General features: G+C 42.0%; 1 protein-coding gene across 6 annotated transcripts in view; it reads right to left on the reverse strand.

Moving 5' to 3' along the window:
- The window catches only part of LOC139936943 (uncharacterized), a 212,923-nt gene that overhangs the window by 97,951 nt on the left and 96,871 nt on the right, over positions 1 to 18,101 (reverse strand). For all 6 annotated transcript variants that reach the window (XR_011786037.1, XR_011786039.1, XR_011786038.1 and 3 more), the window contains exon 18: positions 16,416 to 16,632. Coding sequence is in view for 3 of the 6 variants with exons in the window: in XM_071931792.1 (XP_071787893.1) it covers positions 16,416 to 16,632 (217 nt within the window). In the remaining 3 variants the exon portion in view is untranslated. The remainder of the gene's footprint in view (positions 1 to 16,415; positions 16,633 to 18,101) is intronic.

The following is an 18,101-nucleotide window of genomic DNA, read 5'->3' on the forward strand; positions in this document are numbered from 1 at the left end:
TGTCTTTGCAATAATGGTTGAACCCCCACAGTGAGGTCAAATGTCCGAACGGAAGCGCCTCAAATTTATACAGGGTGATTGGAAAGGTAGGAATTTTAGGTGTACACCGGTCTGATTAGCCTTCAGGTCCAGTGCAACAAGCTGTGGCAGGCCTGGAACTGGCGTGGTTGGCTCCGTAGTGGAACCCTGCTTGCCAACTCGAATAGCACCAATAGACTGTGCAAGTCTCGCAAATATCCAAGCGTATCCGAACTTCCGGACTATTAATGTCCCAACCAAATGGAGTTTTCTGTGGCGAAATTATACATGTTGTTGGAAATGTAATACTAATTAACAAAACATAAGAAAGTACAATGGAATCAACAGAAATCATCAGCTTCCTCATTAAACTGTGTCACACCTAAAAGGCGTGAACATGTTACACTGTTCTTGAATCATTGACTGCCAGTACAGAAACATCATGTTTAACATCCTATTGTGGGTTTTTTCTTACAGTTGTTCTTTTTAGTTGTTCTGGCAACAGCCAAAAACAACTCTTTGTTATTGGTCTGTTAAAAAATGAAAAGAGTTATTATGGTTTTTCTTCTTCTTTTCTCCGCACCGATTGTCTGCTAGAAAAAAAACTAGCTGCAAAGCCTGCATTACGTTGCAAGGTAGACAATAACCAGTAGATGATCCAAAAACTTGTATATATACTTAGTCAAAGTGTAATATTTAAAAAAAACAAGAACTCAAGAAGTGCAGAAGCTGTTCCAACAATTTGCAAAAAAAATTAATCACTACACAGAGTTTGACAATTAACATTCATAAATACCTCAGACAGTTTCGCTATTCCTATTGGAGGAGAGCGCGTCACGTGGGGGTGTTTAAACCTTTGATAATGACCAGTAAAAAGTGTTGAAACATGGGCATGACACGCGAGCTTGCACCTGTGCTTATAAGACAGTTTCTTCATTCCTATTGGTCGAGAGCAACGGCCGACACAGTTGTGGCGTATCATGCGATACGCGCGACACACACAGCATTCACTTATAAGGGGTTGTTTACGCGAGGGCCTTACCATTTCATGGTTGGAGGGGTGTTTTCTTGAAAGAAATCATTGAACAATTATAATTTTTGCATTTATTTTACTCTTTGACAAAAAGTGTTGATGTTTATTGACCCAGAAAGTATTTACAAATGGGTACAAAAGTGTGTTGAATCACAACTTATATATAAAATAACAAACCTGTGAAAATTAAGGCTCAATCGGTCATCGGAGTCGGGAGAAAATAAAGGAAAAACCCACCCTTGTTTTCGCACGAATCGCCGTGTCATGACATGTGTTTACAATAAATCCGTAATTCTCGATTTACGCAAATTGATAATTGTTTTAATGTTTCTCAAAAAGTAAAGCATTTCATGGAATAAGATTTCAAGAGAAGTCTTTCACCATTACCGTCTTGTAAACCCTGTAAGTTATTTGTAAATCTGTGAACTTTTAATTTTGTTCTGTTCCGAAAGTGTCCAATGGCTTTAAACCCGCCGAGGCCTGGGGTCGATTTCACAGGACTAGTCCTAACTTATTGCATGGATAATTTTAGTTAGGACGAGTAACTAGTTCTAACTCAACATAAGACTAGCTAACTCTTTGTGAAATCCACCCCTGGTTCTTGATAATTTACCTCAACTTGGTCTCGGTAAAATTATCAAGAACCATGCAGGCCTCTTTGGGTTTAAACCACTAGTTCAAGGAAAATTATTTTTGACAAAAGAATTGATTTGAGCATATAATTCTCATCATTTTGATACCAAATTTGCATTTACAAATGAGATGAGAATTACAAGCACAGCAATTTATATTAAAATTGGAAGACATGAGGTAAAAAAAGTGTGTTGGTCTGACATAGAACGACCCATAAAGGACATGCGTTTTAAGAGGCACTGATAATTCACAGTTGAGTTGTATTGCTCAACGCCTTTAGACTTGTAGCTGCAGCTACAAGCTAGCTGGCTGCAAATTGAGAGAGGAGGTAGCGATGTCAGATTTAAATCGAACAGTGTCTATTTGGCGCAGATTCCGAAAACTAGTCTTGTGTCTCTCCTCAGGAGAGCACACCAAAAGCACTGAGAGCGACCTCGCTGAAATCTCCCCAGTTAGATATTAAATGATACATGTCTCATTGCTAGAATTTTATATCCGGAACAAGCAGAGTGTAATGCAGCAATAATTAAATACAGTACAACGTATAGTTACTGACGGCACTGACATTCACAGCATTGCAGAGATGTCGATGTTGGTCTAGAGTAAGTATAGTGCCACCTTTCCAAATGTGAAAGTAATGTTTAACAATAATCCACCCAAAAAACCGATGGTGCAACAATACAGATACAAGCAGGTGATGACAGATACTCACAAAAACAAAGTTCGCAAGTTTGAGACAAACAGCAGATGAATAACAGCAAATATTGATTACAAACAAGAAAATGGCAGAGCAGTAAACACCAGTGCAGCCTCATGAAGGGCACCCTCATCAGATTATAAACAGTTCAAATTTTTACTTGACGTCTGTTGCAGAGTTTATGAGAATTGTTTCCAAACTGGTAAACATAATTTCCTCTATGGTAGCAACATATATGTGGAGTCTTAGCTTGATGATAGGTAACATAACATGACCTCCTATTCCGGTTGAAACCAGAAGTGCCCTGTAATTTAAAAGTGACACCTTTTTGCAATTTTTGGTATTCAAAGTTGTAGTCTGACAAGGGTCTGGTCTGGCGGTAAGACATCTGCTCCAGCCAGGTAAACGTGGGTTGGAATCACACCCAAGTATTTTGCATACTGTGTTGTTCTTTTCTTTTCCAAATTCATTGAAGTGCTAAGTGCCAAGTATACAGTTCTTACAGTGCTTGTTTACACAAATGGAAAGGGTAATAATAATAATAATAATGCGCACTTCTCCAGAAAACTGTTCAAGGCACCTACACAAAAAGAAAACATTATACAATAGAAAATGAAGAATAAACATAATTGAACTTATAACCCAATGAAAGTCTAAGTGAACAATTTTGTTTTGAACTTGTTGAGTGATGTTGTTTTGCGAAGTGAGACAGGGAGCTTATTCCATAGGGCAGGAGCAGCTTTGGCCAAAGCACGGTCTCCGTATCGGATTGTTCTAGACCTTGGCTCTACCAGCAAGTGAGATCCCAGTGGTAGAGTGTGTGTCGTGAATAGAACAGGACCTAGCTAGAACAGAGCCCTGAGGGATGCCACAGTCTAGGGGCCGAGATTCAGGTCTGCTTTGAGCGATGCACACCGTTTGAGACCTGTCAGCGAGATATGACTTTAACCACTGCAAAGCAGAGCCAGTCACACGAGCCGCTCTGATAGTCGTTGCAGTAGACATTGATGGTCCACTGTATCAAAGGCAGCAGATAGATACATGTAGGTCCAGTAGAACCATGTAGTAAGACCATCTGCCGATTGTCAATGGAGTGAAGAATATCGTTTGAAACTCTGACGAGAGCAGTTTCAACACTGTGTTCTCTTCTGCATGCAGACTGCATGTCTTCTAGAAGAAGTTGTCCTCCAGGTGACTTGTAAGTTGGCATAGGACAATTCTCTACAGAACTTTGAAGATAAATGGTAAAGTTTGATACCGGTCGGTAATTGTTCAGTTGCTCAGGATCAAGGCCGTCTTTCTTCAGCAAAGGTGTAACATGTGCTACACATGTACCTTGTTTTCTTCCGGAACCTTGGTAGCTGCCAGGGAAGAGTTGACGATGTTTTCGATGCCTGGTGCAAAAGACATGGGTATTTAACTAAAATTTTACTAAATTAACTACAGAATAAAAATTTGGCCTTTGTTGATTAAACCCACTTCTAAAATATCATCTTCTTTGTCAAAAAAATGCAATGGTTAAGTAATTGGTCTGGCTGGTCAGTGTTTTGACCAAAAAGAATGAATTTAAAACTGAAAGTTATTTCCTCGTTTGACAAGTCTTTCCACCAATTCTCAAAATCTTTCCAAATAGGTTGCGCAGATTCACAATTTAAAAAAACTAATGTTTTATTGTCTCTGGAAACTTATAACAAAAGGAGCAAGCATCGCTATTAATGATTTTCATCTTAGATAATCTAACATTAGTCATATCAGCCATATCTCCATGACCTCCTGTGCCTTTGCTAGAATGAAGGAGCCGCCCCACAGAACATGCGTGATGCAACAATCGTCACCCTGTACAAGAACAAGAGCAACCGCAGCGACTGCAACAATTAATGGGGACAGTGGGGAAGGTCTTCGCACGTGTTGCGCTTAGGCTCCAGCTTCTGGCCGAACGTGTCTACCCTGAGTCACAGTGTGGCTTCAGGGCAGCAAGATCCACGGTGGACATGATCTTCACCCTTCGACAAGTGCAGGAGAAATGCTGTGAACAAGGAGACCCCTGTATATTGCCTTCGTCGACCTCACAAAGGCCTTCGACCTTGTTAGCAGAGATGGTCTCTTCAAGCTACTTGCAAAGATCGGCTGCCTGCCAAAACTTCTCAACATCCTGACAACTTTTCACAACAACATGCGGGGTTCAGTCTGCTGTGATGGAAAAACTTCAGAGGCCTTCCCAATCTGCAGCGGAGTGAAGCAGGGCTGTGTTCTTGCACCAACCCTCTTTGGAATTTTCTTCTCGTTTCTGCTGTCATTTGCATACGACTCATCCCATGAAGGCGTCTATCTACACTCAAGAGCTGACGGGAAACTCTTCAACCTTGCCCGTCTGAGATCTAAGACCAAGTGTTCCAGTGTTCTTCCTAGGGAAATGCTATTTGCAGACGATGCTGCGCTGGCATCCCACACAGAGACAGGGCTCCAGCAGTTCGTGGACAGGTTTTCCTGCGCATGCAAGGAGTTTGCCCTCACCATCAGCATCAAGAAGACCCATGTCATGGCCCATGATGTCGAAAACGTGCCCTCCATCTCTATTGGCAACAGGACTCTTGACTGTGTGGACTCCTTCACGTATACCTCGGGTCAACAGTCTCCAGCAATCTGTCACTTGACGCAGAATTGAGCACCCGTCTTGCCAGAGCCGCCGCAGTGATGGCCAGGCTGGCAAAGAGAGTGTGGCTCAATAAGAACCTAGCTGTGCGCACAAAACTCCAGGTCTACCAAGCATGCGTCACTAGCACTCTGCTATACGGCAGTGAGGCCTGGACCACCTACATGTGCATCAGACAAGAAAAACGGCTAACAGCTTCCACCTGCGCTACCTATGCCACATCTTGGGCATTACATGGCAGGAGAAAGTTCCAAACACCGACGTCCTGGAACGTGCCTACTCCACCAGCATGTTCGCCATGTTGAGCCAGTGCCACCTCAGATGGCTCGGTCACGTCTACAGGATGGACGCCAGTCTGCTGCCAAGAGCAATCCTTTATGGCACACTTCCATCAGGCTCCAGGCCAATTGGTTGCCCGTACCTGTAGACGCGACATGAGGCAGGCTGGCATAGACCCCAACAGCTGGGAGGAAGCTGCACGGGAACGCAGCGCCTGGAGGCAGACAGTTGCCACAGGGGTCCACCATGCTGAAGAGTGCCGCACTTCCAATTGCTGCAGGAGAAGAGGCAGAGGAAGAAACTGCGAGTAGCAGCCCCCACCCCTGTGTTAGCCCCCTTCCCGTAGGTCTGCAACAACTGTGGCAGAGACTGCCATGCAAGAATCAGACTTTTCAGTCACAGCCACAGCTGCAAGAGAGAGGACAACCCCCCGGGCACAGTCCATCATCAGTATTGACGGACGGATGCCTACTTATAAGCATAAACATAATCCATATTAATTTTATATTGAAAATTCTCGTACTGACTTCCATACTACACCGATAGGGAAGGGAATAGATGTTTTTCCATTCATCTTTCATTATACCAAACTCCTGATTAAATTTGGTCTGAGCAGTTGGATGAATGAATATCCTAGAAAAACATTTTACAGATCTCTTTTGTAGAAGGATTTGCTCTAAAGTTACCTGCAAGGAAAGACCATGGGCGTTACATATTTCCCTTTTAAAGCCCGCTCTCAGAATTACCGTACCCGAGGGACAGCTGAAACAAGTCCTCTCCATCTTCTCGGAACAGATCACTGACCAGCATATAGAGTAAAGACCTTCATAAAAATAGGGTTTGTGTAATGCGAACTTGTTGGTTATGCCAGACGCACTGTGAGTGAACCCCAACAGTATCATGTTGCATTAAATCAAAATAAGAATAAAACATATCCTTGTAAAACATAGGAATATTCTTCCATTCTTTCCTTTGAGCACAATTTATATTGCAATGAAACAAAAGATCACCCCCATAAGTGTACTAGGGGTAGAAAATCCATTGTATATTTTCAAATTAGTTCTTTCATGGTTCAAGTTAGTTGCCTTTCCTGTTTACTCTGCCTTTATTGTTTTATTGCACCCCTTTACCCTGTAGTTGGTTAATTTCTTAGAAGTCATTTGTTACATGTTTTTAAATAGTTCTTAAATAATCCTTTGGTAGTGTAGTCAACCATCCAGTGCATTGTTCAGATAGCAGCCTGGCAGCGCAAGGAGTACATGTGTTTTAGCTCTCTTCTTAAGTTTTGATTTTCTTCACCATGTTGTTATTTCGCCTGCTTCAAGTGTTTTCTGCTATTTTGGACTCGGTAAGCATATACTTTCATTTTTTATTCCAGTTATTGTAATATTCCAGTGTTTCTTTGGAAGTTCATTTCTAAAATTATATTTTTGAGATTCTGTCTTGGAAGATAATTTTCTTAAACATTGGATTGCATTTTTAAAGACCATGTGTTTCTTCCTAATTGATAGAAGATCTGTGTTTTAATCAAACGTATTTCTTGTTGTTTTATTAACACAGGTTTCCTAAAGCCATTTTGATTTAAATTTGTAACTTTTCTTTGGCACTGTGTCTGTGTTTTGGATTTTTTTTTAAGGTGGTTTAGGTCTTGGTTTCCTTTGTTAAAGTTAAGGTTTAAGATTAAAAGAAGGTTGTTTAAATGTTTTTGATTGGTTTACATATACTCACAAAGCTACTTTGTATTTTTTGTTTGAAAAACCTGCACTTGGAGTCACTGTTCCTATTTTTTGCATCTCCTCGCGTATGAGCCCTATCCAATCTTGGTTTTTCACATTTGTCAAGCGAGTGTCCCATTGTTAGTATTTTTATTATTATTATTATTTTTATTTTATTTAAGTGTACCCTTTTTCCGGGTTACATATGGAGCAATGAAATAACTCAACATTGACTTCTAAGCTGCTTGATTAATGTTGTTATATCTCTGAGTCCTTTTTACACGTAAAGCTTTGAACATCATCTACCATTTTTAAGCCACCTACTTCAATATCGCCTACAATTGTAGATCTCTTAAAGGAACACGTTGCCTTGGATCGGACGAGTTGGTCAAAACAAAAGCGTTTGTAACCGTTTTTTATAAAATGCATATGGTTGGAAAGATGTTTAAAAAGTAAAATACAATGATCCACACAAGTATGCCTCGAAATTGCGTGGTTTTCCTTCTACTGTGCTAACTAACACGGTCGGCCATTTATGGGAGTCAAAATTTTGACCCCCATAAATGGCCGACGTGTTAGTCGACAAGGTAAAAGGAAAACCGTGCAATTTCGAGGCATGTTTGTGTGGATCATTGTATTCTACTTTTACAACATCTTTCTACCCATATGCATTTTATAAAAAACGGTTACAAACGCTTTTCAAAGACCAACTCGACCGATCCAAGGCAACGTGTTCCTTTAACCTTACCTTTGCCCCCATTCGACAGAAAATCATACACAATGCATTAAATCTGCTTAACTACCTGACATGGCATGTGGATACAGGATGCCAAGTATACAAATTGTGACAATGTGACATTAAGAATAATTTTAAGGGCATAAGTCTATGTTCAAAGTTTACTTTCTCTGCAGCTATGACATCGTACGAGAAATACACACCCAGTGCTTTAACTGTAATAATTGGCCGTTCAACATTAGTATTGGCAGACGTTTGTCGCTGACGACAATGTCAAGTTTAGATGCATCCATCAATGACATCTTCCTCTCCTCATCTTGTTGTCAGTTTGTTGGTGGTCCTGTCTCATCCCATCATACAGCAGAGACCTCCAGCTGGAGCAGTGGCTAGCCAACTGAGGCCATGACCTGGTGGGGTTGTTGAAGTCTACCAAATCTCTCTTCAAGACATCTATGAAGCGTAGTTTCGGACGTCCGATGGGTCGGTCTCCGTTTTCGAGGACTCCAAAAAGTACAGAGCGGGGGATGCGATGTGATTCCATATGGGTCACAAGACCAGCCCAGCGGAGACGAATGAACTTGAGCCTTGATGACAGTGACTGAGACTTGGTAATCCTGAACAGTTCCTCATTTGGTAGTTTGTCCATCCAGGTGACTCCCAGAATGGAACAAAGACATCTTCGGTGGAATGCACTTAGTCTGCTTTCTTGTCTTCTGTATGTCGGCCAGATTTCAGCACCGTAAAGCAGTACACTAAGCATACAGGCATCATTGATGCGAACTTAGGTGCAGATGGAAAGTTGTGGGTTATTCCATACACGCTTAGAAAGGCGCCCAAATGTTGAAGCAGCCTTTCCAAGCCGAACAGAGATTTCCGGGTCAAGAGTAGAGTTGGAGGTAATTGCTGAGCCGAGGTATCCGAACCTGTTAACTCGGTCCAGTGTAGTGTCATTGACAGTGAACTGGTGGTTGTCAAGTAGCTCAGAGGACAGGGTCACAGTCTTCTTCAGGCCGATGGTTAATCCAAAGTCTGCACAGGACCTTGAGAACCCATCAAGCAGCTCCTGAAGTTGTCTGGTACTGTTTGCACATAGTGCTGCATCATTAGCATAAAGTAGTTCTCTAGTGATGAAAGGTTGCACTCTGGTTTTTGCTTTGAAGCGGGATACAATGAAGAAATTAACGTCATCCCTTGTAAGAAGTGATACTCCAGTAGAGGCAGGTAGATTGTTGAAGGCCCTCTGAAACATGAAGGAGAAGTATACACACCCCTGCTTGACTCCTCTGTTGATCGGAAATGTGTCAGATAGGTCGCCATCCTACTGGACACAACCCTGCATCCCCTCATGAAAAGATCTTATCAAAGATAGTAGAGATGGTGGGCAACCTGCCTTCTGAAGGACAACACATAGCGATTGGCAATCGACAAGATCAAATGCCTTTGTTATATCCACAAAAGCTAAGTGCAGTTCAAGAGCTTTTTCCTGCAGTTGCCTCAGAGAGAATATAATGTCTGTTGTTGATCGACCTGCTCTAAAACTGCATTGAGCTTCTGGGTAGATCTCCTCTGCAAGAACTTGTAAACGGGCAAAAATCAGCCGAGCTAGCAGTTTCACAATGACAATCAGTAGAGAGATACCTCTGTAATTATTACAGTCTCCTCGATCTCCTTTTCGCTTGTACAATGTTGTTATTTGTGCATTCTTGAACTCCTGAGGTACACTTTTGGTAGACCAACAAAGGGAAACAAGGTGATGTAGTTTCTCAGCTAGGGGTTGAATGCCAACTTTTAGAAGTTCTGCAGAAATGGTATATGTAGCAGCCTTACCAAATGGCATCCGTTTGATGGCAGATGTCACCTCTTCTAGATCAGGTTTAATATCTAAGTCAATCTTTGGTGGTGCATTAGGGAGAGAGGCGATTGTATCGGATGAGCTGCCCTTTGTAGAGTTCACTGTAGTGCTCAATCCAGCGATTCAGTTTGTTGGATTTGTCTTTGATTTTACCATCCTTCTGTTTGAGTACTCCACTGGACTGAGTAGTTGGTCCTGTAGCCCTCTTAATTCCTGGGTACATCCCTCTGGTGTCACCGTGGTCCCTTGCAGTTTGAGTATCAAGGCAGATGGAATCCCAGTACTGACGAGCATAATCGCGAATGACTCTTTGGGCATTAGCTCTTGCAATACGATGGGCAGTGCGGGCCTGTCTGGTTGGCCGAGCTTTCAATCGTAGTAGCGCCTTTCTCTTTTCCTCCAGTACAGGTTGGATGATAGGGAGTGAGGCATTGTACCAGTCAGCATTTTGTTTAACTCTTTTGCCATGGCGAACCAAAACTTGTTCTACACGCATGCAGTTAATGGAGCGTATGTAAGCGCGGCCGATCTAGTTTATTATAATTCTAGTTATATCTATGCTTCGACCTCGTTGGATATGGGACGCAGAAGCGCTACATTTTTTCGTATTCCACTCGCGCTTGTGTGATAACTTATATTCTGGTTTCAGTAGGATAACAGGAAAATTGTTCACAATCAAAAACTAAATATATTTTTTTTCAAATCATCTATCCAATTTTTTAACAAAAACACTGACACTTCATGATGTGTTGAAATTTTTAAAGTTTTGGTTTTATGTTGCGAGAGACAGTCCGCCATTAACAGTGCTTATGCACGCACAACATTGGAGCAACATCATGTTTTCACACCTTTCATTGGTTGGTATTTTATTGAATATTCAGAAGCTAGTATGGCGTGCAAAATAAATCAAAAATATTATTCAATTACTACTTCAATTTCATTACGATTTTGTCCTAATGAATGGTCTTCCTGAGGGAGCTCCAGTATACATGAGGGTCATTTGCAATGGGTAGGCTATCCACAGCAGAAAACAGCGAAGCACAGAAGGTCTCATTTAGATGGGGCAGTGTAGGTTTGTGTATGTCGATTTTGGCAGATTGTCTCTTTTGACGATGGAAAGGCTTAGGCTGCAGTGACATTACAGAGCAGGCTATGATCTGTGTCACAGTCTGCGATGTGATACAAGTGCGGGTGTTTCAAACTTCTTGTTTGTGTCTCTGTTTCACCAAAACGAAATCAAGCTGATGCCATGATTTAGATTGTGGGTGACACCAGGTCTGTTTTCGGTGAGGTTTTCCAGGAAACATTGTGTTAGCAGAGCTCGAGCAGTCATTGACCGTTTTCATTCATATTATCAACTCCAAATTTGCCAATGCAGTCGGGCCAGCTATTGTAGTCGGAGCCCACTCGTGCATTCATGTCACCAAGTAAAACGGTTCGGGTGGTCTCAGCTGAAGTTCGGAGTAGATCTTCAAGTTGATTGTAGAAAAAGTCCTTGTCAGACGCGTCATAGTTCATAGTCGGAGCGTAGGCAGAGATAACAAGGAGCTCACCCAGTCTGGAGTTCAGTCTGAGTGAAGATAGTCTCTCATTTGCAGCTGTTGGGGTTTGGATGCTGCCTATGTGGCAGTTTCTGACAGCAAAACCAGTACCATGAGTATGTAGCTCTCCAGCTGGTTTCCCAAACCAGGAAAAGGTGTAATTCTCTTCATTGATGGTTCCAGTGTCTGAGAGCCTTGTCTCTTGTAGGGCAGCGATGTCAACATAACACTTTAAGAGTTCCTCCATGTTGATGGTAGCAGTTTTCCTCGGTTGAAAATTAAAATTATCTAAATCAAGGTCGGGGTACATTCCTGTGGTCATAGTCCGTACATTCCAGGTCGCGAAAATAAACTTTGTGGTTGCAGGTTGTTGAGGCACACTTGATTCCAAGGTACACCTATACTGGGAGTGTGTTAGTGTAAGTAGCACCTTATTGACCAGGGGCTGCCAGGCTTAAGCGGGCGGTAGCTTACTATGACGTTAAACAACTTCTCCCACTGTCGACTACAATCCCTGGTGCTGATCCTGTGAACACCATGGGCCTATGCTTATAACCGGTAACTACACGTATCATAGTCCGGTTTGGTTCGCAAGTTGGACCTGCCCGCAGTATACCTCTGCGGTTGATTGGTTAGACTGTCTGGTGGTGTGATGGATGGTCTGAGGTAGATCCTGGATGCAGAGGCTGCCATAGGAGTTAGCAGTGCTGGGCTCAGATGCCTAGTGGGACTCCAGCTCCATTTGACCCAGTAGGGGGTTCGAAATCAGAGTTTGCCATTCAACATTACAAGGTTTTAAATTACAGTGGCGATCATGAACCTAGTCACAATGCTTAAGACTTGTTTACATTGAGTTTAAGGCCAGAAACTTTTGTGAATGAATCGATAAGCTTGAACAGGTTTTTAGTGGATTGTTCATCCAAAACACAACTAGTATCATCAGCATACTGAATAGTTTTAATTTCCCTACCATGAACAGAAACTCCCTTAATATTTGCATCTTCCCTAATGGTGCAGGAAGGAACCTCTAACATGTCTAAAGCTAAAATAAAAAAGTATGGGCTGAGTGGGTCTCCTTGTCTCACTCCTCTACCAAGGGAAAAGTACCCCGAACTTAAGCCATTATTCATAACACAACTGCTAATATTGGAGTTAAGAGCTTTAACATCACTTATAAACTGCAGGCCAAAATTCATTCCAGACTTTCAAAAGCCTTTCAAAGCAGAATGCTCCAATGTTAGTATTTTTTGGTAAATTCCACCATATCTGAGATAGTTCGAACCGTTTCCCTTAATATCTAACTTTCCCAAAGCCATTTTGATCACTATGAATGAGGCCCGAAATCACTTTACAAAGCCAAGATGTGAGTGCTTTGTCCACTTGAATTTTCTTGACAAGTTGTGATCTCACTCTTGTGATGACTAGATCAAGCAAATGTCCTGACATGTGAGTTGAATATCAATCTTTAAGGTCAACTATCTCTAAAACTGTTAATTTTATGGACAAGGTTTGTGTTAGAGGTGAATAGAAACCTGACATTGAGAATCTAAAAAAACATGTTTGTATACTCGATTGACCCTTTCAAAATAACTAAGTCGACGGTCAAGGCGTTTAATTGGTTTTCTCCACTAAAATGTATTTATATGGCGTATCATGACAGTGTAATAAATACCATAAATAAATTTTTTCGGGTTGAATGATTCCCCCTTATTTAGAAAAAGTAAAACACTAACCTATGTGCTGTATATTACTCCTTGGCCATCTTATATTATCAGCAACCCTTCGACATGAGCTTGCTGAAACAATATTGATGATTCTTGACACGGATGATTGTGAAATCTTAATCGTATCTCTCCAATGCTGCATTGGAATGTTCCACATGCATAAAACTGTAGTGCAATTGCATTGATTTACACAGGTATAGCGCAGGATCGTTCAGTCGGTGGGTCGATTTTCTCTCTTATTAGCTTAATAAAAAATAAAAAACCGTTTCTATCCAACCTATAACGTGAGTAAAGTTCCCGTCAGTGAATTCTACTATTGGATTACTCCTTTCACGAAACACTCTCTCTCTACAATGAATTTGATCGTTAAAATTTCGGCGGTGCGCGACACGCAACAAAAGCGCCCATGACACACTAGTGCACCGCTTAAGTCAGTTCGGACCACACTTAGATTTGAGACGCAAAAGTAAGCGGGGCACTTAGCGCAAACGCTTTGTGAATACCACTTAGTCGGTTAGATTCGTCTAAGTTGGGAATTTAAGTGGGGTGCTTATTATTTTGTGACTTAAGTAGTTTCGTGAATACGGCCCCAGGTCCTCTACATTGTCCAGATGATAATAATGGTGTTCACTGCTGTCCTTTGAAAAGCCATCAGCACTGGTAAAAGTTAGTGAAGGAGAAATACACAATACCGAATTATGTCAATCAATATGTGTTTTATAACACAGCTCGGTCTTAAATATGTCAAATAAGAACACGGTTCTTGTTCACGGTTCAAGTCAAGAGAGGGCGCTGTTACAGCGGGCATTGTATTCAAAGAATATTGCCCGCTCTAGTACTATTCCCGCAAAACATGCGCGCGCGATCACTAGCCTATATTAGTTCATCCCACGTGACCGTGTTTCAGCCAACCAGAATAAAGAACGAGCAAGAGGTGTGTTATAATTCGAAATAAGACATGTTTACGCAACTTTTCTCTTTCAAACTCCAGGTTCTGAACACCAAAAATGCAAATCACTCAAATGACTTTGATAGTGACTTTTCACAATCAATTCATCTATAATATTATGATGCCTAAGTTGTATGGGCGCCACCATGTTGTATTCACGTCAAGTGGTGCCCGCACCCTACTGACTACTGAATTGTCCGCACCCTACATCACAGTCAAAGCGCAAATGTGTACCGTAGTAACTTCGGGATTGGGGGATACCCTTGGGTTGTAAGGGATCTGCATTGTTTCATATACCCGTCAGGGGCCCTTTGTGATGTCAAAGTCATAGCGCGAGCATCCAGTAACTTTGCGCGTAAAGTGGAAGCAAAAAACAATGCACGGGATCACCTCAGCAAATTAACGGAGGCACGACGGAGGTAGGTGGGGGTTATTAGAGCAAGTGGGACAGGGAGAGGGAAGGTGTCAACAGTGTAGTACGTCTGTGGGAAGGGGACGGGGGGAAAGCAAAAAAATTAAGGAACGAAATAAATTATACGGGTATAAACGAGACTGGAAAAGAACCAGTAGCGCCAGACCTGCACAAAACTAGACAACATGAGTTATGGGAAGGCACGGAGTAGATATGGGATGGGAGAGGGAAGGGGTACACACTGGGAACGGCAAAATAAATGACGGGAAAAAAATGAACGAAGCTGGGGATATAATAAGGAAAGGAAAAAAAAGAAAAGGGACTTGAAAACGATACAGGACAGGCAAATATTAAACTGAACGGAAAAAAATAAACAAAACAGTGTTATAAACGGGACTTGGAATGAACCATTAGGGGGACCCGCGCGAAACTACAAAACATACCATGTATTTGTGGATTTCAAAAAAGCATTTGACAGAATGTGGCATGCAGCATTATGGACAACCATGAAGTTGTACAACATCAATGCCAATTTGATCAAGGTAATAGAGCACCTCTATGACAAGGCCACCAGTGCAGTATCCTTCAACGGCAGCACAGGGGACTGGTTCAGGACGACAGTTGGAGTCAGGCAAGGTTGTCTGCTCTCCCCCACGCTCTTCAACATCTTTCTGGAGGGAATCATGACGGACGCACTTGAAGACCATCACGGTACAGTCAGCATTGGTGGCAGGACCATCACCAACTTGCGCTTCGCCGATGGTATCGATGGCCTAGCTAGAGAAGAACAGGAGCTTGCCAAACTAGTGGAAAGCCTTGACAAAACATCCTCATCCTATGGCATGGAAATCAGTGCTCATGACCAACAGTATCAATGATATCACCACTGACATCACAGTCAACAGCAGGAAGCTTGACACTGTCAAATCTTTTAAGTACCTGGGAGCTGTTGTTAGTGATCAAGGGTCTAAACCAGAAATATGCTCCAGGATAGCGCAGACAACAGCAGCGCTGACTAAACTGAAGCCCATCTGGAATGACAGGAACATCAGGCCACAGAAATGAGATGCTACAGGAAGATTCCTTGCATTTGCTACAAAGATCATATCACCAATGAGGAGGTACGGACCAGAATCAGGCAAGTCATTGGACCCTACGAAGATCTCCTGACCACTGTGAAAAAGCGTAAACTAAAGTGGTATGGGCACATTTCACGATAATCGGGACATGCTAAGACTATCCTCCAAGGCACTGTGCCAGGAGGTAGAAAGAGAGGCAGGCAGAGGAAAAGGTGGGAGGACAACATCATGGAGTGGACGGGTCTGACACTGAATGACTCCCTGAGAAAGTCTGAAGATCGAAAAGGATGGAGGAAACTAACTGACAAATCTTCAAGGGGTGCCCCCACAGTCAGAAGACTACGGGATAGGTAAAGGTAAAGGTAAAATAGTTGGGACCAACAAATAAAAAGAAACAAGAAAAAAGAGGGGCAAGTGTACGATTTCACAAAGCACCAAAAGGTTCTTCGTGACTCCAAGTGTCCCTCCACTAAACCCTGACGGTGACCCCCCTTCCACCACTATATTTGCAGAATTCTATACGCAATGATTTGTAGCGGAATGCCCGATATGGGGAAAGACACTAGCGAAACTAGAAAACATGAAAACATGAGTTATGGACATGGCAAGCAAAGAACAATGCCGATGCACAGGGTCGTGGGGACAAAGGGACTCGGAAGCGTGGGTTAGATATGGAACAGGGAGAGGGAAGGGGCACAGGGTGGGACAGGAGACGGGGGAACAGCAACAAAAACTAACAAAATCATATGGGAAAAGAAAAAAAGGACTTATAATTGATACAGGATAGGAAAGTAGTACACTGAATGTGAAAAAAAAAACAGGGTTTATGTAAGTGGGACTGGGAAAGAACCACCCTGACTAGTGGGCCCTTTGCGAAACTGGAAAATATGGATGGGATCGACAAATTAATGAGAAACGGAAAAAAAACAGGCAAGTGTACAATTTCACAAAGCACTTAGATTCATCTGATGGGAGGTTATCGTCGGTGATTTGTATCTCCACTTACCACCCCCTGCCCCAAATTATAATCAGACAAACCTGTTTTTTGCTTCATTCGAATTGTTTGTTTTTAAAGTTATTTATAATGTACTTACCCTCATCCATGGCTGGAACACATGCAACTTCCTCATTTAGCACACTATCAGAAAGTTGTAAAGAGCCTGACTTAGAAACTTGGTCCTGATCACACTTTGTTAAGTCTTTAGACAATTCTTCACTTGGCTGTGTTGTTGGACAACATCCTCTTCCCCACATATATAGAGCATTGTCCATTGTGCCAGCCACTGTGTAATTATCTCCACACGCTACAGTCTAATAAATAACAAAATTCAGAAAAAACAGAGACCAATTAAGAACGCACTCTGTGGATAGTAGAAAATACAGCAAGACAAGTTCTCAAAAAAACATAATCAACCCAACAAGTAGATACACAGATGGTGCATGGAGGTGGTGTTACCGCAAACCAAATACAGGAACAAGTACATTAACAAATTAAAAACACAGCTAGCTCTAATCAAAAGCAAGGAACAGAAGGAGTTACAACTCCAGTCTTAATCCCCGAAGCTCAAATTAATCCAATTAGCGCTGCACCCAGCTCCAGTGGAAACACTATGGAGGCCTGTACACATTCCGACCACAGTGAGCTCTTTGTACCCCATGTGTGTTACCGCCTTTTACTGCCGTCGCTGGTATCAAGTTGTTTTCCATTTATAATTATTGGAGTGGTAAAGTAGAAACAAACAACTTCAACACTTGCGCAGCAGACGATATTAGCCTCATTGCATTCCCACAGGGCTACATTAGAAACTGTCGACTTTGAACTTTTTACTGAATTTGAAGCAAAAAGAATTCCTTTCCTGCGATGAGTTATGACATTTGTTAGGTTTTGCTGATCGGAAAAATTATGAAATATGTAATTCTTCTTTTTAATATCATGAACAGAATGTCGGTGGTCTCCGGCCGTTGACAACGAATTGAGGTTGTTTGCAAACGTTTTTCCTATCGGGGGATATGCATTTGAACGGTGGACACATCTAAACACAAACTGTAAAGGGGAATATAAAATGCTATTTTATTTTTACTTTTAGAAAATTTTGGGTTAAAGCCATTGGACCCTTTCGGTACAGAAAAAAAAAAAAGTTCACAGATTTACAAATAACTTACAGGGTTTACAGAAGGTAGTGGTGAAATACTTCTCTTGAAATATTATTCCATGAAATGCTTTACTTTTTAAGAAAACAGTAAAACAATATCAATTGTCGTTAACGAGAATTACGGATTTATTTTAAACACATGTCATGACATGGCGAAACGCTCATATACAAGGGTGGGTTTTCCCGTTATTTTCTCCCGACTCCGATGACCGATTAAGCCCAAATTTGCACAGGTTTGTTATTTGATATAGAAGTTGTGATACACAAAGTGTGGGCCTTGGACAATACTGTTTACCGAAAGGGTCCAATGGCTTTAAAGGGTCTTGCATAAATATTAAGAGAGGCGTATGGGACAGGATCATGAAGAACGGAGGCAGGCTTTAAAGCACGTGGGACAGGGAGAGGGGAAAGGGGCAGGGGGACGGGGAACGGAAGAGGCAGGGGAGGGGGGAACAGCACCTATCACGTCTTCAAGCACTATAATCACATTGTTATGCAAAGCAGTTATTCAGGTGTGCTAACTGCCCAGTTTACCTGTCTAGCGGAACCTGAAGTACAGGAATTTGTACAAAACAAAAAACATTGCAAAAACGCGAACAAGTGCGCGAACGGGGGATAATGAACGGG

This window comes from Asterias amurensis, chromosome 5, assembly GCF_032118995.1.
Source record: "Asterias amurensis chromosome 5, ASM3211899v1".
Lineage (NCBI taxonomy): Eukaryota > Metazoa > Echinodermata > Asteroidea > Forcipulatida > Asteriidae > Asterias > Asterias amurensis.